At 41.5% G+C, this 22,793-nt stretch overlaps 4 protein-coding genes across 5 annotated transcripts in view; 2 read left to right on the forward strand and 2 right to left on the reverse strand.

Annotated features, from left to right (window-relative positions):
• The window catches only part of LOC6494548 (potassium voltage-gated channel subfamily H member 8), a 47,267-nt gene extending 38,145 nt beyond the window's left edge, over window positions 1-9,122 (reverse strand). Inside the window, exons 1-2 of the mRNA XM_044715411.1 lie at window positions 9,031-9,122; window positions 7,270-7,410 (exon numbers count right to left, since the gene is read on the reverse strand). The gene's annotated coding sequence lies outside the window, so the exon portion shown is untranslated. The remainder of the gene's footprint in view (window positions 1-7,269; window positions 7,411-9,030) is intronic.
• Window positions 9,123-11,140: 2,018 nt separating this feature from the next.
• Window positions 11,141-16,937, forward strand: LOC6496060 (acidic leucine-rich nuclear phosphoprotein 32 family member A). 2 transcript variants are annotated; one of them, XM_032450536.2, is made up of 7 exons: window positions 11,141-11,300; window positions 11,514-11,951; window positions 14,299-14,675; window positions 14,734-14,807; window positions 14,991-15,305; window positions 15,564-15,806; window positions 15,871-16,937. In XM_032450536.2, exons 2-7 carry the CDS (start codon window positions 11,904-11,906, stop codon window positions 15,912-15,914), a joined length of 1,101 nt encoding a protein of 366 aa, XP_032306427.1. In that variant the 5' UTR covers window positions 11,141-11,300; window positions 11,514-11,903; the 3' UTR covers window positions 15,915-16,937. The 2 variants fall into 2 exon arrangements, with proteins under 2 accessions (XP_032306427.1, XP_014763619.1); XM_014908133.3 differs by lacking the exon at window positions 14,991-15,305 and having other exon boundaries at window positions 11,143-11,300.
• Window positions 16,938-17,087: 150 nt separating this feature from the next.
• LOC6496061 (protein three rows) lies at window positions 17,088-21,569 on the forward strand. Its single transcript, XM_001960097.4, has 3 exons — window positions 17,088-17,535; window positions 17,588-18,577; window positions 18,634-21,569. The coding sequence occupies exons 1-3, from the start codon at window positions 17,215-17,217 to the stop codon at window positions 21,478-21,480; spliced, it is 4,158 nt and encodes a 1,385-aa protein (XP_001960133.2). The 5' UTR covers window positions 17,088-17,214; the 3' UTR covers window positions 21,481-21,569.
• On the reverse strand, window positions 21,501-22,710 carry LOC6494547 (MORN repeat-containing protein 3). Its single transcript, XM_001960098.4, has 2 exons — window positions 21,790-22,710; window positions 21,501-21,731 (listed from the first exon to the last, which is right to left on the reverse strand). The coding sequence occupies exons 1-2, from the start codon at window positions 22,229-22,231 to the stop codon at window positions 21,580-21,582; spliced, it is 594 nt and encodes a 197-aa protein (XP_001960134.2). The 5' UTR covers window positions 22,232-22,710; the 3' UTR covers window positions 21,501-21,579.
• Between the last annotated feature and the right edge of the window lie 83 nt (window positions 22,711-22,793).

The following is a 22,793-nucleotide window of genomic DNA, read 5'->3' on the forward strand; positions in this document are numbered from 1 at the left end:
TAAATATTTGTTTTACATTATTGAATATTCGTTTTGCCAAAGCATTGGCCAGCCGAGCAGCCGAGCAACCCAACTGCCTAACAGATATAAGTATATTTCCGCCCACGGACATACTGAATACCGACTGGGCTGGCGTTTATTTGTCATAGACAGACACGCCCACAAGTGGGCGAGCTAATCCTATTAGACTTCAAAGCAGTTTTCCCAACAAACTTTCCGATTGCCTATGTCCAGGAGACTTCGACTTCCCCGCCTGCGTTCGCCTGGAAAATATATATATGTATATATCTAGGAAAATACCCAGGCAACAGACGTTGGAGTCCTCGGCGCAATCAAAAAACCGCTGCACGTGTTGCGCTTATTAATTTTCGACATTTACCGGGTCGAGCACTTTAATTAGGCAGCCACTGGATGCGGATAAAGTTCTTGACTGACTTTCGGCCACTTAGACCACAGCTGCGGCAAACAAATTGATTTTTAATAGATTTTTATGGCAGCGCTTCCGATAATAGTTGCCACTCGCACCACATGTCGTATACGTGATGAAATTGTGTTTCCTACTTCAGTCGCTCTTGCCTCACTAATTGGATTGATTTGCAAAAAAAATCGAGAACACATGCAAGTCATTAAAAACTAAGCTTCAAAACATATGTAAAGAAGAGCTTTAACATGCCAGAGGAAGGGGAAAGTACTCGGTTATTACAAAATAAAATATGTAAATGCAAACAAGCTGAAGCTTAAAGTGCAAAACTTTGTTTCATGTTCTTTAATAATGTGAAAAGATAAATACCAAAGACAGCGTTTTATACGATCTGCTTTAAAACAAGTTCAATGAGCCCATACAAAAGTTGTAGCCAATGTTGACGGGGCGGCTACGCAATTTAATCTCCTTTTGTGTGCTGGCTGCCTGTGTGCCCCGCCGAACTGGGCTTTTTTATTTCTTTTCAAAGTTGCATATTTTATGGGTTTATTTTCTGTGGATACTGCAACGGGTGTAAACTTTCTTTTAGAATTCAAATTAAATTAGAGGAGGACGGTCAATTTGTGGCACCCTGCCTGCTGGCCGAGTCGGCCAAGTCATTTCGACTTTGAGACAATTTAAGCAAATATCCCAAAGGAAGGCAAGCACCTCCGAAGCAATATCAAAGGTAAGAGTATAAGTCTCTCTGTTAGTTCTCCTTTCCTTCTTTTTTCAATCATTAGACCTGGCCACAGGACATTCCCACTCACTTCCTTTGAATTTATTTATGTGGGTAAATTGTAGAAAATTAAAAAATAGACAAAAAAACACACAGACCGAAGCTAGGGCGAAAAGTTGCCATCCCGTCGTGTGCGAAGGGAGAATACTTTAATTTATTTTGCTAGCCGCAGGCCATGAAATTTGTACAATTTTTTGTATTTTTTTGTGCGGAATGGGAGAAAAGCTGCCACTTAGGCATAACTTTGGCTTTAGCTTTGGGTCGTTTTTCCCATATGCTGTTGCTGTTATTGTTGCCATTAATGTTTCTGACTTTCGGCAGTGGAACCCTCTGCTTTTTGGCTTGGTTTTTTTTGGGGTTTTAGGTCTAAGGCATTGGAAAATATTTGCCAAGGATTGCGGGTTCGGGTACTTGGCATATTAGCATACTTTCCCTTCCTGTTCACACGTAAATAATGGGTTATGAAAAAGTTTTGTATGTGTCGGGCTGGATGGGTAGCTGGATGGGAGTCTGGGTGGGTGATTATGAAGGCAAATGTACCGGAAGGCAAAAGGAATTTAATTTACATGCGAATGCATAGTCTCACAAGTCAATAATAATTGTTTACTGCATTCAATCTACGCAATTGGTTGCTTAATCTTAATTCTGTAAAATTTCCATTCAATCAACTCGATTTGAAGCCCATTAAACAGTCAATCGGACGTGAATGCAAAGCAGCCGACTAAATACTGGCACATGGCGGATTCTCTATTCTGTAAACCGACCTTGCCCCAATGCACTTTCCATATACACAATCCGCCCATATCGAAAGTAAATCTGCACAGTATAATCCCAATTTGCCGTGTCTAAAAGTAGATCTATTTGGGCGCATTCTCTCACGCCTTTAATGTTAAATTGAATGCAAAATGGGAGGTGGTCTTCGTATAAACACCATGTTTCATGGCTTGTTTCAAATCAATCATTAATTACGTTCCTTTTACCTTTTCTATTTATTAATTCTAGTTTATGTTATAAATAGATTTACATATTTTTTTGATTCCAGCACATGTGTACAGATTGCTTTTGTCTATTTTTGTCGCCTGGACGGATAAACAATAGAAATAGATTTATGCTTTCTGCCTCTAATTATGCTTTCTTTTTAAAAATAAATGGAATAATCCAGCTGGGCTGCTGAAGACCCACTGGTGGCTGATTCAGTTTTATTAGCAATGAAATAACATTTAAATTAAAAACTTTTTAAAGATGGACTTTTTAAAAATGAATTAACTTTGGAATGAAAATAATTATATTTTTCTAACCACAATTATAGCATATATTATACCATATGGCACTCCCTAACCCACATATCTGATATATCAGTAACCTGATATTGACTTTGAAATGTGGTTCCTTTTCGCGTTTAATAACTTCCCCCGCCAAACACAATGCCAAGGACAGAACTCACTGTCAAGTGAGTACTTCTAGCTACTATTATCCCTGCTGCAATCATCATAATCATCAATATACAGACTCATCGATTCCGATGCCGATGCGGAGGAGAGTTCCAGGTTCTAGAGCATGCTAATTGTTTGCAATTATGCTTTGAGCCAACTTCACTTTGAAATGGAAACGGAATTGGCAGTGAGTCGAAGCCAGGAGACCAGCAAAGGCGGCACTTGAATGCATTAAGCTGATGAAATATTCCCAGTGAAATAATCGCTGGCTTTTTCAATGGGAATTAGCCGAACCGCGAGATATTAATCGATAATTGAAATCCCCAGAAGATAGAAGTCATTTGGAATTAATTGCTTGGCCACTTCAACTGGTAGCTGGTAAAAAGTCTTTTTAAATAAATTTAAATAAAAATTAAATTGAGTTTTATGCCCGCTGTAATTGTTATTAATACCCTTTGGAATTATTATGTTAGGTCGTTCTGTTTATTTTCGGATATTATTTCCAGCATGTTTATTTGCCACGCGCTGAGCACACCCACATTTACCTTTCGCCTGCCAATGGTAATATTTAAATTAATTGCTAATAAACCGTCATCAAATGTTTACACTCGGCCAATTCGTTCGACAGTCCGTCAGCAGGGCAGCAACATCCATCCAACGGTGTTAATTTTATAATTTTAGCTGCTTTTTGTTTATTGCCCCGTCGCTGCCATTGACTCGAAACAAAAAAATCACTTTTATCTGGCCCACACTCAGGTGGCAGGAGAGGAGCAACTACTGCCAGCTGTGTTATTTTAGCGTCCAATGCGAATCGGGGGGATTTATGTTTTATGCACAAACAGGCTTATGTACATACATCTATGTATAGTAAGAAAATAAACAATCTGTCTGCTCCGCTTCCAATGTTTTGCTAAAAAAAACAACTACACACAAATAACAACTTAAGCGATAAAGTGCCTCTAAAAGCAATTAACTATTATGTCAGATGGCCAGATGCAAGAGCTATAGCATTAGGAAGTCTAAAAAAGAAATATCTTAAATTTAAAAGACTATAAAAATATAGTAATTAAAAGTTAGATTGTTTCTTGTGCTGTTACCAAGCCAAAAGATGCATCCAAAGTTAATGAACGGAACTTGAACTTGGCCAGGTATTTTGGTATTTCTTTCATCAATCATAAAATATATGTATTTTCACACGTGTACTGGTCTTTATGAATTTATGGCCATTGTTCTTTAAACAATGGGATAATTACAAGATATTAAGAGTTTACTCAAGCGATCGATAACCTTAGAATATAAGGAATAAGGACTTATCACAATTCTTTGATCTAAATATACATTTTCAACAAGTTAATATTCCAGCCTTCATTTTTTTGTTAAGCCACAATTATGGTTGGGAAAATATTCATGTCACCACACCTTGATATTTTCCCCAGATGGCCAGAAAACTGCGTTTAGAATTGTGGCCTCCCTTGAGGCGCTTCTGATGCTTTTGTGGCAGATACAATGTGCATAGAAATGCAATTCGAGGCAGGGACAGACAACAATTATACTTATTCTCGCTGCGAACGTGGGCGGTGCACATGGGAAGTGCTCTTGGGAAATGGAAAAAAAATATAAAATGAGAGGCTGGCAGAAACGACAGCATCCGCTTTAGAAAGTTATACCGTAATTAAAATAAAAAAGGAAATTATTTTAATCTAGATAAAACGCAGCTCATAAAGTGTAAGCCAGTGATTTAATCCTTCTCTTGCGATTTAAAGTGAAAAATAGAATCTTAAAGGAGCTCTAGAAATCAATGCCATTTACACAAATCAATTTTAAAAATTTGGAGTTATTGATGTGAAGTTTTAAGAATAAATTTATTTAGTTTCGGGTGCCATTCAATGTTGAATTTGCAGTGTGGCCTTGCGACAGCTGCCACTGGTAGTTTCCGGCGGTTCGTCCCGAAAATATATGATTTTAGCCAGATATGTAGCCATGCCACTTGCCTCCCGCTTACTCCTCCATGGACCCACTATGCGGGGAGTGCGGGTGGTAAGGGGCAGTGCAGAAACTACCAGGACCTGACCAAGGATCCACCGGAGCTGGCCAAGCTTTACGATCGAGTGTACAAAACCGATCACAGACCGACCTTGAAAGTCTTTTTCCTCAGGAAGTGTGGTCTAGATGCTGACCCTAAGAGTCCACGACTAAGAGGTGGCCAAAATCTATCATTATCTGCAAAGAATTCTGAGTATTCAGTCTGGTCGAAACATTCCCTTCCCAAGAACTCAAAGAATATACAATATAAGAAGGATAAAACTAAATCAAAAATGTCAGGATCAAAATTGCCTGGAAGAAAAAGATAATTATAGTTGAAAACTAATGCCAAAAAAAAAAAGTTTTCATGGATAAAAATTTGCCGGAAAAAAGGATAACAAATGGAATGAAATTCGTATAATGGTCTCAGATAAAGTTGAAGATGAAAAGAATCAAGAAGTACCACTTGTTCTCTGTGCCAAATTCTAAAAAAGAAAACTTCGGAACTTCGTCCTTATGTGCAGAAGATGATAAAATAATGCCAGCGTTTGAAATTGTGGATCCACCCAGATGATATTGAATTATATCCAAAAGAATCAGGAAGAGTCTAAGCGTCAAAAGAGGTCATACCCAGGAGGTCGTGAAGAGTCCTTTCTAGACCTTGTGCTATTGCAAAAATGTCCTGGCTCGCAAACGATTGTTGAATGTGCAAGATGGCCTAAGAACGCCTTTGAAACTCAATTCAAAGATTACTAGTTTTGGTTGTGATCATCATTTGCCAGGATAATATCATAGTTAACCTGAGAATTGATGGACATAACCAAAATGGAGCTTCTTTTTTGTAGAAACTATTTTAAAAGTCTTTTTGAATAAAGTAAAAATTAGATTATTGGCACATCTGTGAAACAAATCACAAAAACCTTATTGAAGTTGTAAAAATCTGTCCATTTTATTCGTAAAACATGTCATCTCCGATTACCCAGTGTCGTGCCATTTGTAAGCAGTTCATTTCCTTGATTTTTACGCTTCTCGCTTAAAGCCTCACTCATGACGCATAAACTTTATTAAAATTAACCTTTGCCGGATGAAAACTGTATCGCGTGCATCCTTTTCCGCAAAATTTATTCCATTGCGAACAACTGCAGAGTAAAAATAATAATGTGCCATAAAATTTCCGTCTTTCCTTCTACATTTTTTTTTTATACGCAACCAAATTCCCATCCCGTGCGCATAAATGTCAATGCCAACGCAACTAAAATCCGTCCTCCATCCGCCCGCCCTCAGAATTTTCAACCTAGGTAGCTACGCGGGCGGGCTCTTCCTTTACCTCTCCAAGCCCCCTCACAGAGCCCCTCGGAAAGCCCCTCAGAGTAACAAAAAAAAACATCAAAAAGCGTAAAAAAAAACTAGAGAAAAAAAATCATAGCGAAAAAGCAACAAAACTCGGTCGAGGGCTTCAGATAGTAAAAACTTTTATTCACAATTTTTGAGAGGAATTACGAGGCTGTCAAGTAGTTTCTTCTAGTTTATTAATTTTCATGCTAATTTTTTTAAAACAAAGCTTAAGGGCAAGTTCCTCAGAACTTTTTCAAAAAAAGTGAGAAAAATCAATCACTCTATGAACTTTACTTATAATAAAAAAAATAATAATAAAAGGCAAAAAAATGACACACTTTATCTTATTAATGGCTTAAATCCTGATAATTTAATCAAAGAGTATTCGAAATAATTAATTTCTTAAACATAATAATATTACTCATACGCCCGATGGCCCGCCGGACGCTGGGAAGTATGCAACGCGGGTATGCAAACACATCAGCCAGGCGGGGCAGCTGCAAACGCTGAACAGGTGTGAAGGTGCTAAAATGCGTTGAAGCTGGTTGCGGCACATGCCGCAGGCAGCCGAGTGCCGTTAAATGCCAAACGACCCTGACAGAGGTTGTCGCGGAAATTTAAATGAAAATAAAGCAAAAATAATGGGAAAAAGAAAGAAAAAAATACTGATTTTTTTGCTGTTGCTGCCATTCTGTGGTAGCTTCATAATTGGCTCTAAGTGGCTTAAGTTATTAAAACCAATTAAGCAAAACTTCTGGGAAATTACACTCAGCCCATCGTGTTTAATTGCATCGTCGCCTGCAAACCAAAATTCGATTTAAAGCGAAATAATATTTCATGCGAATTTAATTGAAAAATTGTCTAATTGGCAAAAAGAAAACGAAGAAACGAAAGGGGCGACGGCAGATGGAAATTAACAAGTTTAGCCATCTCCTAATTAAACTTTTCAGATTAAAACATAAACTTTGGCCTCAATCCCGGCGGAAGTTGTGAGTTTCTTCTGGAAAGTTAACACAAGGACTAGCACTAAATCCGTTTTAAGACGAATAGTAGTTTACACTTGACGGATTTTTACATTTCCGGTGAAACGAATTGCCTTTTCATGGAAAATCAGAGCATACATACATATAACATAATTACAGAACACACACGCACTCCGGGTGGCACGGTCGGCCATCAATCATACGCAGTGTGAGCCGCCAGACATGATAATCAGGAGCACCGCAGCGCAACCTTTGAAATGCAAATCAAGCGAATTTCTCCCACACATATGTACTTACCTTTTTTTATTCGACGATGAAGGATGAGTGCCTGTTTTTGTTTTGTTTTTTTTTTCTTTGGGTTTATTTATTTTTTTATTTATTTTATTTTTATTTTTTGTGGTTGGCGATGCCTGTTGCTGCTTCCTTGCTCTATGCTGCCTGTTGTTATCAAAATCAGATCGACAAAAAATTTATTTGCGGTGGCAGAGCAAAGAAAACCAAAAGGAAAAATATGAGTAAACAAAATGAGGAAAATAAAAGGAAGCAAAAACAAGGGAAAGGGAATGCAAAAATCATCCTCGTAGAGAAATGCGTGTGATGATGGAGGGAACCGTAACGAAATTTTCCTTCAGACGCGTGTCGAAAGGAACTTGAATTGAGAATATGTTCCCGACAAATACACAGTTGGGTGGTGGGAGTGTGTTTTTGGGTTACATATGGTAATTTCGTTGGGATTTACACAAAATTTTTGGTCTTCAAGACTGCCGGGATGCAGGAGGAGGGTCAGGACTCAGGACTCAGGACTCAGGACTGAGATGGCCAGATTATAATCGTATTTTTCAATCTGTAGACGCACGCGATTGAATTAGCCGAGATTTTTCACTTTTCCTTTCAGTTTCTTTTTATACCCTTGCAGAGGGTATTATAATTTTGGTCAAAAGTGTGCAACGCAGTGAAGGAGACATCTCCGACCCTATAAAGTATATATATTCTTGATCAGGATCACCTCCTGAGTCGATATAAGCATGTCCGTCTGTCCGTCTGTCCGTCTGTCCGTCTGTCTGTCTGTCCGTCTGTCTGTCTGTCCGTCTGTCTGTCTGTTTCTACGCAAACTAGTCTCTCAGTTTTAAAGCTATCGAGTTGAAACTTTGCACACACCCTTCTTTCCTTTGCAGGTAGTACATAAGTCGGAACGGCCGGGATCGGTCGACTATATCCTATAGCTGCCATATAACTGATTGATCGGAAATGGCATAACTTCGTTGTTTTTCAAGTTAGAAGGTTGGGACTTTCTATGGATTCTTAATTGATCCAACTTATACGATCTGCCAAATTTCATAAAGATCGGTCGACTATATCCTATAGCTGCCATATAACTGATTGATCGGAAATGGCATAACTTCGTTGTTTTTCAAGTTAGAAGGATGGGATTTTCAATGTATGCTTCTTTGGTCAAAATAATTCGATATGCCAAATTTCATAAGGATCGGCCGACTATATACGATCCGCTGTATATCTAATAATATAGATGCGTGGCGCCACCTATCGGACTGCGACTGAACTGCAAGGGTATATAAACTTCGGCTCCGCCCGAAGTTAGCTTTCCTTTCTTGTTTTTATTATTTTATGTTTGGATTTATGGTACTAGCCTTAAGACACTTTATATTTTATTTTCTTTTTTAAAACGAACGCACATGTGTCGCGAAAAAATATCAGAAATCATTAAAATTTGCTTCATCAAGCATGTGCCAAAAAAATTAATTTGGCTTTCTCTGTTTTTTGTAGGTATATTTATTATTTTTTTTGTAATTTATGTCTTCATATATTATCGTTTAGGTTTATTAAAATTTTCAATTTTCCACTCTTCGATTGCAACATTGTTGCTGGCAACTTTGGCGCTTGCACTTGAACTAGTTTCCCGTTTCAATCGTTTTCAATTTTCCTCTCTATTTTCCCGCAAACACACACACACACCCTACAGTTAGGCACACGCACACGAAGCAGTCAACTGATAACAGGTCCAAGGATTGGATTTAGTTACGGATCCATCCGCTATACCTTTTTGCCACGTCCGCCTTTCGAAGTCACTCAACAGCAACTGTTGCAAATGTGGCAAAGGCAACTTGTGGCTGCTGCTGCTGTGTCTGCCAACTCGCAGCATCCGTTTGCCGAGCTTTTCCGAGAGCTTTTCCTCGCACCATGGCAAACTGTTGATTGGTCTGTGTGGGGATGTGGATGTGGGTGTGTGTGTAGGTGTATATTGGCCAGGAAGAGAACACAAAAGAGAGTGGTTCGCGAATGGCATCTTTGTTAGTTAGTTAATTACCACCCATTTTTAAAGGAAGGGGGATATACTAAAAATATATTTAAATAAAAAAAAATATATAAACAACAGAATAAAATAACAGTTTTTTAATATTTATTTATTTACTTTTAACAATTTTTATTTTAACTTAAACTCTATAAATAACTTTTATAGACTTATATTATTTTAAAATGTATTACCTCTATTTATAGCTTTAATTACTTCCTTTGAACCGCAAAGCCATTAAAGTTAAGGCCTTGATTACCAAAGCAACAGTTACCAATGTTAACCGGCCACTCTGACATGGCCAAAAGCTCCCTACCACAAATAGCTAGCTGGCCGACTCACAGCATTAGCGCGCTTTTAATAGATTAGACCCCCCGGCCAGGAGGCTCGACCGGGGCCATAGAAGGTGCAACCGATGATGATGATGATAATAATGATAGTGCTGTTCAAGGACCTCTGCACCCTATCAGCGATATGGCCAATGGCATCCATATTCCCAAATAGAGCGAGGACACTTTTTTGGACAATTTTCAGAGGCAGGAGGACAAAAACCTGACTAATTGAGACGCTTGAAATTACACAGGAAGAAAAATAAGATAATACAAGATATTAACTAATATACTAACTAAAATAAAGATTATAATAAAGTAATATATAATTTTTATTTTATTTTAAATCTTTAATAATCATTACATTTTGATCTTTAATTGCCCTTTCTCTCTGTGTAGTCTCAACCAAAGTAATTTTCGTCCTTTGATACGGTAAGGATACGGTAAAAACAATTACCTGTATGTCTGTCCTGACATGCTCTCGTAGTGTTGGTGAGAGCATGCATTAAGCCCACATTAAAATTATCAGGGGGCGGGCAGGGATAAACGAGGCGCGGAAATCAAATTGAGTCGTTTACTTAATTTAAAGCTATGCCCAAGTTCACGAGTACTTTTTCCGAAGTTCTCGTCCTTGGGCTACCATCCTGGAAAATCTCATCTCTCTATGTATGTGTGTGAGAGTGTTGATGGGAAAAGCTAACGGGGGACTTCCTTTTGCGGCGTTTGTTGACTTCTAGCCGTCTAATAATGGCCCCAAAGGCGAGGTGCAATGTTTACCGGATCCTGCAACCTGGACATTTGCATGGCCAATTAAGTCACAGCCTTTCTGCTATGTCCTTCGTAACGGTAATCCTATATATCCAGTAGTCAACACAGGCGACCTCGATGTACAGCTTCATCTTACCCTTTAGGAGCACGCGCATCTGATTATGGCGCTTTATTATATCAGAATGATGTTTCTGGACAACAGGATTATGCTCGTTAAATGTCTCATCCTTCAGGCTTAGCTAATCAAAAGTTGGACTTTGCTAAAACTATTTAATTTTAAAATTATTGAAATTCAAATTCAAAACTTCTCTTTTTGGCGCCATTCCTTATAGGGTTATTAGCTCTCGATATATTTTTATCATTTACAAAATTATTCCTTATAAAAATGAGACATACAAAATAGAAAGTCATACATTTTTTTTATTTCTTAAGTTAATTTAAAAAGTACGTCATTTTTATTTTTAAATTATTCGATTTTAAACATTAAACGCCAGCACCAGATGTCGCCACTATACCATTTAATTTGAAAGCCACTATAATTTCATGTTTTCCTGGCGTTTTTGAAATTAATTAAAGAGAATAAATATTGGACCATTTTTTTAACATTTATGATATTTTTATTTTATTATAAATAAATAAATATAATATATTTCAATTATTCGTGGCTCAAAAGAAACAGTGTTGTAAAGCACGAATGTCATGATTAATACTGAAAAACACCAAAGAAATACCAGAAAACCGTATAATTTATGCCGACAAATACCAAACGTAACCGCATAGCGCCTGCCCACCTGACGCTGATTTTCTTCTTGCTCCTGTGCCGCCGTTTCATCCGGAATTTTTTGCAAATGGTTGTTTTTATTGGTCGAGCATACAAATAAAAATTGATTCCTGGCTAATTAAATATTCAGCAACGTCTGGTAAGTGGGTTTTCGGCCCAAACGCACCTCCATCGACTGCAGAACAGTGATTAGAGCCAGATAGACGAGCGTATTCCGGTGAAAACGCCGTTTGAAAAGGCGCGTCGTCGTGTTCTGGAGTCGAGGGAAGTGTGTTACAATGCATCTGAAGACATGCAGCTGTAGTTTTGGAAGACCTGACCGCTAATTATATTTTTCCTTCCTCCCCTTTAGGACCAATAACAAAAACCGAAAAGCCTAACGCGGTGGCGGCATCGAAAATTCCGTAGAAGCACAAAATATATAAAAAAAAAATAAGAAAAATTTGCAAGGCAGCGCTGCGTCTGTGTGAGTGAGCGCGTGTTCGTGTGCGTGTGTGTGTGTTTGTGTGTTGACGACGACGACGTCGAGGAGCGAGTCTTTTTGCCTTTGGTGCGTGCGCTGTTTTTCGTAGGGAGCCCCAGCTCCTCCGCCCCCACAAGAAGAGGCGATAAAACAGAAACAACAGCGACGCCTGCAGTCCGAATCCTTTCCGGAGAAGAAAAAGCTGCTGCTTTAGCCAAAAAGCAAAAAAAAAAAAAAAGGAAACAAACACAACAACCCAAACAAACAAGTGCAACTGCAATGGAGAAGAGAATAGAATTGGAGCGGCGCGCACGCAAAGCCAATCAGGTAAGTGTGATAACATAAACCACAAAAAAAAAACCGAAAAAACGCGGGATTACGAAAATGTCCTATACAACTATCTTTTTTTTTATTATTAAATCCCATTGTGTGAGTGCATCGGCATCGCCATCATGTAAAAATCTAGTTTCAATTTGTGTCGCCATAATAAAAAATAAAAAATGCTGGAAGGAGAGAAGCGACAGCGGCATCTCGGCATCAACAAATCGAAAACGAGCGAGCGAAAAGAACAGAACACGACAAAAAAAAAAAAAAAATTGATCGCCATAAGCAAATTCTACACACATGTGTGTGTATGTCGCTTCGAAGCGCTCGAGCGAAGTACGTGTGCGGCGGACAGTGTTGCCATGTGCGCGCATTTTCGTTCCGTGGCGCCTTGCCGTGGCTTTTGCTCAACAAAAAAAAATTAAACCTTTTTCCCCCTAACGATAAACAAATACGGCGTGTAAATGCCGTTCAGTTGGATGTGCACTGGCATGCAAATCACGGCCCGATCTCTGCGAGAATCTCTCTCGCACCTGAAGTTGCCGACAGCTGGCAATGCTGCCTATTCTTTTTTTTTTGTTTTTTCTCAGCGGCCTTCAATTGTGTGACAAACGCGGCAACATGTGTTGTTTGTGTATGTGTGTGTGTGTGGATGTTTGTTGTTTGGTGCATGTTGTAATTTCAGGTTATTTGATACCAAAATGTATCTATAACAACATTATAGCGCGCGCATCATCCACACACACACACATACATTCTTGCAGCCAAAAAGACCACGCACAAAAGACACACAAACACACACACATGCATGGCGAGGGCCAAGAAACTTATGCACAAAATAATCGACACATACATACATATATTGACTGCGCAGTCATAATACTTTTATGCTCCTACACCACCCATCCCATTCCATCCCACACACCGCCCGCCCCACATTGTTTACCTTCTCCCTCCCCCCATCACTGACTCGGTAGCCTATCTCGCAAGCCATCCCGCTCCCGCTCTCTGTTGCGCTGCACCCGCCAAGCGCCAAGAAATGCAAGCGAAAGACAAAGCCAGGCCGCTGATTAATAAACATGCGCTCTGGCCAGCCTACTCAATCAGCGGCCACTTGGGGGGGCAGCCACCCAGGCACCACCCCACAGTGCACCCACAATAGCAAAAAAAAAAACAGCAAAGCATACACACATACAAACGTACAGTGCGACTAAGCCAAAGCTGTATGCATTCTTTCTCATTTGGCAAGATACAGTAACTATTCTGAAAAGCTAATTGAAAATTGCACTTTATAGTTCAAATACACGGCGGTTGACCTTCACTTTGACCCTCTATATTATACAGAAAATATATAGTTTTCAATAGTTTCATCTATTTGAGAGGAAATAAAATAAATATAAATAAATAAAGTTACAAGATAGAGATGTTCCCCTGTAGCCGCATAACTGTTCACCGCCAGACAGGGACAGGCAGACAGACGGCTCGGTAGGCCCCATCCTGTTGTCTCGTTGGAGCAACGTGACATATTGATAATTGGGCAATCTCGAATGAACTTGCACAGCCTCCAAAGGCAATTTGGCACGAGTGTGTGTGAGTGTGCGTGTGTGTTTGTGTGTAACCCGTATTCTCGGTCGAGGCTTATCAGACGAAAGCAAAGTGACTTGGCCTTACATACTCAAACACCCACCCCCACCTCTCCACCCAACCCAGACTGGCGCAACAACTATACGTCACGGTCAAATGTGTGTTGTGGTGTTGTGTTATGGCTGCTGCTTTGCCGGTTCGTTCGCATTGCTCGATTTCTTTTCCTCGCCCCTCTCTTACATCCCCACCTGCATCAGCCCACTATCGAGCCCCCATCAAGTCTTGTTCTTCTGCGCTGCCCAATTCGCGCATTCTGCTTTGTGGTGGGGCATACACACATACACGCACACGCACACACAGAGAAATCCATACTGAGGTTACATAAACGCGCGTCGCCACTTTCCGCAGCCTCCCTGCGGTGCGAATTTTGGGCAAATTTAAAGCGGCAATTCATTACCAAGATGTTTGTTGATACGCCAATCTTGTTATTTTGCATGTGCTGGCATTTAAACCAAAAAAAATTCGCAACGTTTGATCGATTTTTGCGTATGTATTGTTCTCCATTTTTTCTTCTGCTTTTTCTCTTCACACGTTCACACAGACAGTGTTGCCAGTTTCTCCAAATGTCTACCATTTTCCTGAAAATCCCAAAGCGGCAAGGTCACTCTTAGTTTTAATTAAAGCTATCGAAAGATATCGATACTTTTCGTTATATTTAAAAAATAAAATAATAATTTTTAATCAATAAAAATGTTTTCATTTTTAGATCACAGAGTTGAATCTGGATAATTGCCGGAGTACAAGCATCGTGGGCCTTACAGACGAATACACCGCCTTGGAATCACTTAGCTTGATCAATGTGGGCCTCACCACCCTCAAAGGTTTCCCCAAGCTGCCCAACTTGAAGAAGCTGGAGCTATCCGACAACCGGATTTCGAGCGGCCTCAACTATTTGACGACCAGTCCAAAACTGCAATATCTTAACTTGTCCGGGAACAAGATCAAGGACCTGGAAACCCTCAAGCCCCTCGAAGAGTTTAAGAATCTAGCGGTGCTGGATCTGTTCAATAACGATGCTACCCAGGTGGAGAACTACCGAGAGAAGATCTTCAAGATGCTTCCGTCGTTAAGCTTTCTCGATGGGTTGGTATTTTATTTATATTCTTATCTGAAAGGAAATTAATAGTTATTTTTGAAACAGCTTCGATTGCAACGACGAGGAGGCGCAGTCAGATGGCGATGAAGATGATGAGGTTAATGGCAACGATTCCGAACGTAAGTATTAAAAGGCAGCATAAGAACATATAATCTCAGTTTTCCACCATTAACTCTCATGTCCGTCTGGTTAAAGGCTTTATCGCATATTTGAGGGGTTTCACGATTTCTGTTATCACCAACAACCAACCAAAAAAAAAAAAAAAACAAACATTCTCAACCATAGCTTCTGTCGCCTTTCAGATAAGCGCGGTGCCTTCTGTATTAATGGTTTAGAAATCGATTTAGACGAGCTCGAGGCTCTGGAGCAGCGTGTAAAGGCGAAAAAGGGGGTTCAGGACAAGCCACCTCCCCCGAAGGAGGATGAAGTAGATGAATTAGACGAGTATCTGAAAGAGTTGCAGTTGAGGGAGGCCAATGCTGTTGTCTCTGCACCAACTGTCCAAGAACAATCTGTGATAAAGACGACCCAGTCGCCTCCAACAAACCCAAGCATACATTTCGCTATACTTCTCTATTGGTTTTTGGCAATATTGAATCTTGCCAATGCCGCATGTTGTAAGAGTTTATACTAGATTGGCTTTCACGTCGAACTTCTCTAAACCGAAGCGCTTTAGGAGGCGAATTGTGGGCCAAACAATTCGGTATTAAAATTTAGAAACAAATCTTTCAAAATATCTTGTATCTGACCCTTGTAGATGAGAACTTCCAAATTTAAATGTTATCTTTCTCTTTGAACCCCCTAACTATTTTTCGACTTAGGGAAGTTCGTATTGTAACCTTTTGGCTAATTTTTCATTATTTCCTACCTTCCAGTTTCCGGAGACGACGACGAGGAGGATGGCGACAGCGATGAGAGCGACGAGGAAGAAAACGGAGAGGTTTCCCTGTCCGAGGTATACAATGACGATCTGGAAGAAGACAACTCCGATTGGGAGGAAGGCGAAGGTGGCGAGGACGATGAAGATGAAGATTCCGATATTGAGGAGGCTGATGGTGAGGCTAATGAATCGACCGCCTCAGTAAATGCCAATGACAAGGACGGCGAAAAGGGCGAAGGTATGAATTGGACATTCTTAAGTGTATTTAAAAATCATAATAATTTGTATTATTTTAATTACAGAAGAGTCGCAAGCCAGGGGCAAGAAAAGAAAGCATGACGGCTAAACTTTTCGAACTGTCGCTGTATCGTCTTGTACGTTATAAATTTAAATATATACACCCACACACGCCCACAAAAACAGCCACACACACACATCATATTTTGATAGAAAAAATGATTAACCATTAGGAAACCTAAAATTTGTTTCTCTAAAATGTAAGAAAGAAAAAAAAATGCAAAACAAAATCGACATTGAAAAAAAAAACCCAAAACCCCAAAAAATACAGACAGAATACACATAGGCGGAGAAGAAAATGAACATAATAATCAAACAAAACCAAGCAAAGGAAAAGATAAGTTTAAGATAAAGATCGGAAGAGGATCGGAGATAAACAAACCAATAAAAAACCGCATCGCATAACTTGTAGCCTCATCCCAAAACCTTAGTTCCAGTTCCAGTTTCCAACCACTTCGTCAGTTGAGTTCGCAACGAGAGAAAACCAAACCGCTTCAATAAACACAGGAGGAAACATATTGTAAAATTGCTTAGCCCTAAGTTATTGAGAATGTAATTACAAATTGTACAACATTTTTAACCATCTGATAATGATATCTCGCTGATGACATACACAACTGAGAAAATCAAACAAAACCAATGCTTTCCGGCAGCGAGTTCTTTTTTTTTACAATTGTACAATTTCGGCTTTGTCAACGTTTCGCGTTAAATCGATCTATACACAATTACTGCTAAGAACTTTTAACTAACTCTTAAGTCATTCCTTTTTTGAATACGGATAAGTTAAGAAAGCTCCAGCTTCAGTTCACTTTCTGCGAAAGGTGAATAAAACTGGAATCACATCTCTCTTCATTGTTACCCACCTTTCCCGCTCCTCTATATTAACCTTTTAACCTCCTATCTTTATTTGCATATATACACACACACATCAAACCAATCAACCAACCGAAATTGTTTTCCTTTAAATACTTCTAAGCAAGATCCCATTACATACCGAATGTTTCAACATTTTTAAAGGCAGTAGTAGCATGTTTTGATTGTTTATGGCGATTAAAGCGAAACAACAATTTTAGACAAGATTTTTCATTTAATAAACAATTATGCAACCAATTATTATTAAAAATGAGTACGATTTTTCAAATTTATTTAAGGGGGTAAAATCCGGTTCTCTTAAATTCAAATAGCGCGCCGATATACACTTATCGATAATTTTACAGGGGTGAGTTTTCACACACAGGCAGCCCTGATATTTACGGTGACAACCCTACTCTTAAAATCTGGCGCAAAGCAACATAGAAAGTGAAGCGTCTTAGTTAATTTATTTAAATGCGAGTTCGGATAACGAAAAAATGTCGGGTGATATTGCAAACCAGCTGAAAGGAAGCCGCTCCGACGTGGAATCAGCTTGTAAAACGATTGTGGCCAAGTTCAAAGAGATCGCCAGCGGAGTCCGTGGGAATGCAGATGCATCCTACGCCTTGAGATACGAATTGAGTGTCCTGCGCCATATTTGCTACGCTGTTAAGGAGAATCTTCATCAAAATGCAGATCTATATTGTGATATTATGGCCATCATGCTGCCACACGTGGAGCCTTCGCAAGAGAAGCCAAACCTTTGGGAGGCCCACCTGACAAGCCTGCGCTACATTCATCATGGTTTGTGCCAAGAGGTAAGTGTTTCCTTTATCCTAGCGGCATTATACTAATGTGTTTTCCATTCAGAAATCCATCGCCGCTTGTCAGAAGCTGTATAATCTCATACGGTCGCAATCCTGCCGCTTACAAAATGATTCTGACTATAAAATATATCTGGACATACACTTGACACACTTTAATGGCATACACTTACAACTTCAGAAACAAACACTGCCCCTGGAAGCCACTCATCATCTGTGTTTTTCTCTAGAGGCTCTGGGGGATCTATTCGCCGCCATGCGACAAAAGAAATTAACCAAAAATGGTCCTCTTTTGGTGCAGCTCAATGAGTCTATGTTTGGGAAAAGAAGTAGGACTTTTTTCAAATCCCTTAGTTATCTACCCAGTGAGAGTCTAACCAAGATGTTCGACCCACTAATAAAGCTTCTGGCTAGCAACTCCTCTACGTATTTAAGCACTCAGTTTGCGGAGTTCCTGAGCTTCGCGTTGGCTCTCTTTCAAATCGATATGTTGAATCCCCAGCTCAGTATGCACATGGCCCTCCAATCGCTTCGCATGTGTAAGGAAATTTTCCGGGAGGATGCCAATGTCACGTATGCTCTTCAGCTGGTTTACTACTTTCTGAAGATCATTTACGCAAGGGAAGCCTCTCAAGATTTTAAGCGAACTTACGTAGATATTTGCCGTAAGTTCCAGACCTTCTTCGAACAGAAAGGGGCTGCTTTCGCCAAGGAACAATGGTTGACCGATTTAGTGATTGCAATACAGCGTCTGCAAACGCTGATTCATCAGAGCGGCAGCAGATCGTCGTCGCCGTTTCAGCGATTTTGGCAGCAAATGGAGGTGGAAGGTGGCACGGAGGCATATGCAGCCCATTTTCAGCTGCTGCACAGCTGTGCGGCAATTTCTGTGAATGTGACAAGGAGTTCACTAGGCAGCAACTGTTCAAACGAATCCTGCAAGAGCCAAAGGAGGCACTGCATCATGAGCTTCGGCATGTGCGCCTTGGATGCCTACATCAACTGGCAGCCAACGGCGGAGCAGAAAACGGATAGAGTGAGTTTCTAAATAATACTCTTAGAACTTGATTAAAAAATTATTTTCCTTTTCAGTCTCCTCACAAGCCCTTGCTGGGAATAATCTCCTACACGATGGATGTGGCCAAGAGCTTGAAATGTTTAGGATCCACTAGTGTGGAAGTGATAAGATTAGTTCGTCAATTGATCCACGTTGCGGATAAGGTGTCCTGCGCGGAGCAAATGGCCCTGCTGCTACCACTTCTAGAGCCCCTCCAACAGCTACGTCCCATAATTGCGGATCAGGAGCTGAGTATTTTGTTGAGGCGGCTTTTTAAGGCCAGCTGCCATTGCAAGGACCCACAGATGGCGTCTCGCCTGCAGGCCTGTTACATAGCCTCCCTCAAGAACCCCGTTCGGCTGCGTTCACAAATTAGTTTACATTACCACAGCCAAGTAAAGGAAGGAAAAGAGATTCAGAAATGCGTCTACGAATGGCACGAAAGTGGCCCACTGCCCAATCCCCTTACCACAGCCCAGAAAAGACAGCTGTACGACACGGATTTGTTTGCTGTCCTTCACAACCTAAGGAGTCCTTCCTTATCCCACTTGCGATCGCTCCTCCGGTACAGAACAAATGACTATCAGCTAGTCCTTCTGGCCAGGCAAATGCGCAACGATGGCAGTGTTTTAAAGGAATTGCAGGAAATGACTGCCAGACTGAGGCAGAAAAGTTCTCTCACCCGAATGGAACAGCTCTCTGTAGGTCATGCAAATGTGGGCTTACTTTTAGATGCACTAGAGGCTCAAAAGACAAAGATTTCTTCCAAAGATGTACATGAGAACACGATGGAGGAAGTTCTTCTACGGCAGAACCTTTCATCGATAAATATAGAACGAGAGCACCGAGTAGTTAAGTTGGCTTCAGACTCTATAGCAGCGTTTGATAGATTCTTTAAACGAGCTGACGAGGAACCTTTGGGCGAAGAGGAGACATCCATAGACTGGGAAGCTTTAGTGGATGATGCAGTATCCGCAGCCATGGCACTGTCCAGTATGGGTTACCAACAAGAAGCGGAGGATGCGTGGCTTCTGCTTCTAAGAATCGGATCCTTGCTGGAGGATCGGTTTACCTACCTCAGAGCCTTAACCTACTTCCTGTCACAAAATAGAGTGAGCCCCACGCTAAGACTGGATCTCTCTAAGGAAGTTGCACGTGCGGAGGACATGCTGGACGATTTGTGGCCACAGCTGCAAAGTGGAAGATTTTTCAAGCGCCAGCACACCACTGTGATGCTTTGCCTTTGCCATTTGGCCAGTTACTATGACAGAAAAGATTGCCAGAGCACGGCGCAGTTACTCCTGCTCCAAGTGGAGCAATTGCGCGAGGAGTTCCCGGAAAGGACTGGAAAAAGCGACATTGTTTTAATCACCTTACAGACGGTTCGCTTTAGACTTTCTTATCATCAGAGGAAGCCCAGGAACCCAAGGATACCTACACCATTGCGACAGCTGGACACTCTGCTCGATAATGTGCGAAACTTCTTCACCTTGTCCAGCTTGGATGCAGGCTCCCTGCAACTTGTACTTGCCGCTCTTGTTAAAGAAAGCACAGAGTGTGCAGCCAACCGGCTTAGCGAACGTCTCGCCTTCTCCAACTTTGCGCTGCAGATGTTCCTACAGGCTGGTTTTGCCCTGCGCTCCATCGAAGTATTTATAGCCTGGCTGTGGACGAACCTGCAGATGGAGTACCTTGACAAGGCAGAGTCCAAGCTGCGACTCGTCGAGCACTGTTTAAATATAAAGCCACTAGCTCGGAAGCAGCCACCTCTGGAGAGTGAAAAGAAAGAGGCACCGCTGGCATCCCTTGAAAGCAATATGATGCTAATGCAGTTGGTGGAGCCAATTAGGAAGCAGCAGCAGTTCGACATGGGCTCGCCCAGAGCCCTCAACATGCGGCCCAATAGTCCCAGTTTTCATATGAACTTGGAGCGCTACGTGAACTTCAAGCAGGCACCGTCTCTTCTCCGACAGAACTCCCAGCTGCAGTGTGTTTACTTCGTTCTGGGATGCCTTCATGCACGACTCTGTTTTTTGCAGAGGAATGACGATCAGTTGGATGAGTTTTATGCCGAGGCAGATAGCTTTTTGGCCAAGAATCCCGAGCTGAGGACTTTCCTGGGTTCTATGTTGCAAGTGCACCAAGTATACAAAGTCAATTTTATGCGGTATAAAAAAAAGCACCAAGAGTCCTTGTCGGTTTGCCAAAAGGGACTACAGTCACGGCCGTCCTCAATGGATGTCAACTATAGTTACAACTTCATGGCCCAACTGAAAGCGGCGCAACTGGAGCTGAAGCCGTTGAAGCCGCAGTGTCAGAAGTCCCGACGAGCTCTAGTTTTCAATCTTTCACCTGAACAGAAACTAAGGCCAGTTCTGGCCGCAGGAGCCACCAATTCAGCAGTCAAAGTAAAACAATCGGCAAAAAAGGCGCCAAAGTTTAGGATTTTCACGGAGCTGGAGCTGCGACCACCAAGCACGAGTAGCTCTGGCAGCAGTGGAAGCGGCAATGAAAACACACCGCCCTCTGATCGCATTGACTTGAATGCCTGCCAGGCCATCGAGATAAGTGATGACGATGACTCGCCCACCACACAGCCGCTGAAGCCATCGCAGTCTCAAGCCAAGGTGAGGGAAAAAACCAAGACCAAAGCCAAGACGAAAGTCAGTCAAGTCATTGAACTGGATGACAGTTTCGAGAAGGGGCTGACCCAGTCGAAGGGCACGGCTGTGAGGAGCACCAGGGCCAGGATTCGGCAACCGGAGGAGGAAACACCAAAGGCGGCGGCGGTTCTGTCGTCAAGGAGGCCCAGGCGAAAGGTGGCCGAGCAGCAACCCGCAGAATCAGAGTGTGTCAGCACACGGAGACGCCACAGAAACTGATTAGTTTTAGTTTATTTTATAATTGGTTTTCTACTTTTATTTAAATGCGTTTATTTCTCACTCAAATATAATCCATTTATGTGTTGAAATGATTTGGTATCAGTCTGGCAGAAGGGGCATTAGCGATGACTTACATATGTCCCGACTCCAGAATCCCCGTTGAATCCTCTGACCATTTCTGCCATGGTAGTAGACTCCGGCTCCGGACTTGCAGCCTTCCGCAAACTGACCCACATAGCGATTTCCGTTGGCTAACATAATTTTTTTTATATTTAAAATAAAAATACTATGTTTTTAAAGTCCACTTACCCGCAAAGAGAACTCCACGACCATGGAACCTATCCAGCTGCCATTCCCCGATGTAGATGCCTCCGTCAGCCTGCCAGAGAATGCCGTGTCCGCTTCGCTTGTCCTCCAGCCACTGTCCGAAGTAGACGGATCCGTCCGGATAGAACTGTTTCCCCTCCCCGCTCCGCTTATCCTCTCGCCAGTGGCCGACGTAAATCCGTACAGCTCCCCCGGATGACTCCTCCCGACGCAGAGTTCCGTAGCCATGTCGCTGGCCACCATGCCACTGTCCTTCGTAGACCAATCCGCGTCCACTCTTCCTTACTCCATAACCTTGGGGCTGGGCGCCTAGCCATTTTCCCTGGTATCGGCCACGCCCATTGCCTCCGGGATACCGCTGGCAACGAACTCCGGTGGCATATCCGCTTGCCGGGCACGACATGTCTTTGATGACTGAGCCCATTGTCAGTTTGTCATCTGTGGCAGTGCCATGTGGTGTCTTGGCTGGCTCGGAAGGTAGCTTCTTGCCTGGTTAAAGGCTGGGGCGGCGGTGTGCGTGTGGTGTCATTTTTCTAATCAACCCCAAGCAGCATGTCTTGCCACCATTTGAGTTCCTCGAGCCGCAACACGCAAGCTAAAGGAGGCCAAAGACATGGCTCCAATAGAAAATCGTTTGTTCCGGTTAAGTATATGTGGAAAAAATAGCCTAATCAGGTGTATAAATTACCGGAAATTAGGATCAAAGAAATCAGATAGACTTTTGAAGCATATTGTTGGAGAAACGATCTAAAAATCGTTTATGGTATTCCGCTGAGGAATCAGATATATATTGGCCAAGATATGCTCATCTCAGATCCCCTGAGATTACTATCCTTCACATGAGATGAATCCCAGGAAATTTAAGAAAAAATCGAAAAAATATTTTGTTTCTAGATTTTGATGCAGATTTGTGGAGGATCTTTCCACAAATCGATTGAGGTATTCCTCTCAAGAATCGGATGACTTTTGGCAAAGATATAGCCATC

Source organism: Drosophila ananassae, chromosome 3L, assembly GCF_017639315.1.
Source record: "Drosophila ananassae strain 14024-0371.13 chromosome 3L, ASM1763931v2, whole genome shotgun sequence".
Taxonomy (NCBI): Eukaryota; Metazoa; Arthropoda; class Insecta; order Diptera; family Drosophilidae; genus Drosophila; species Drosophila ananassae.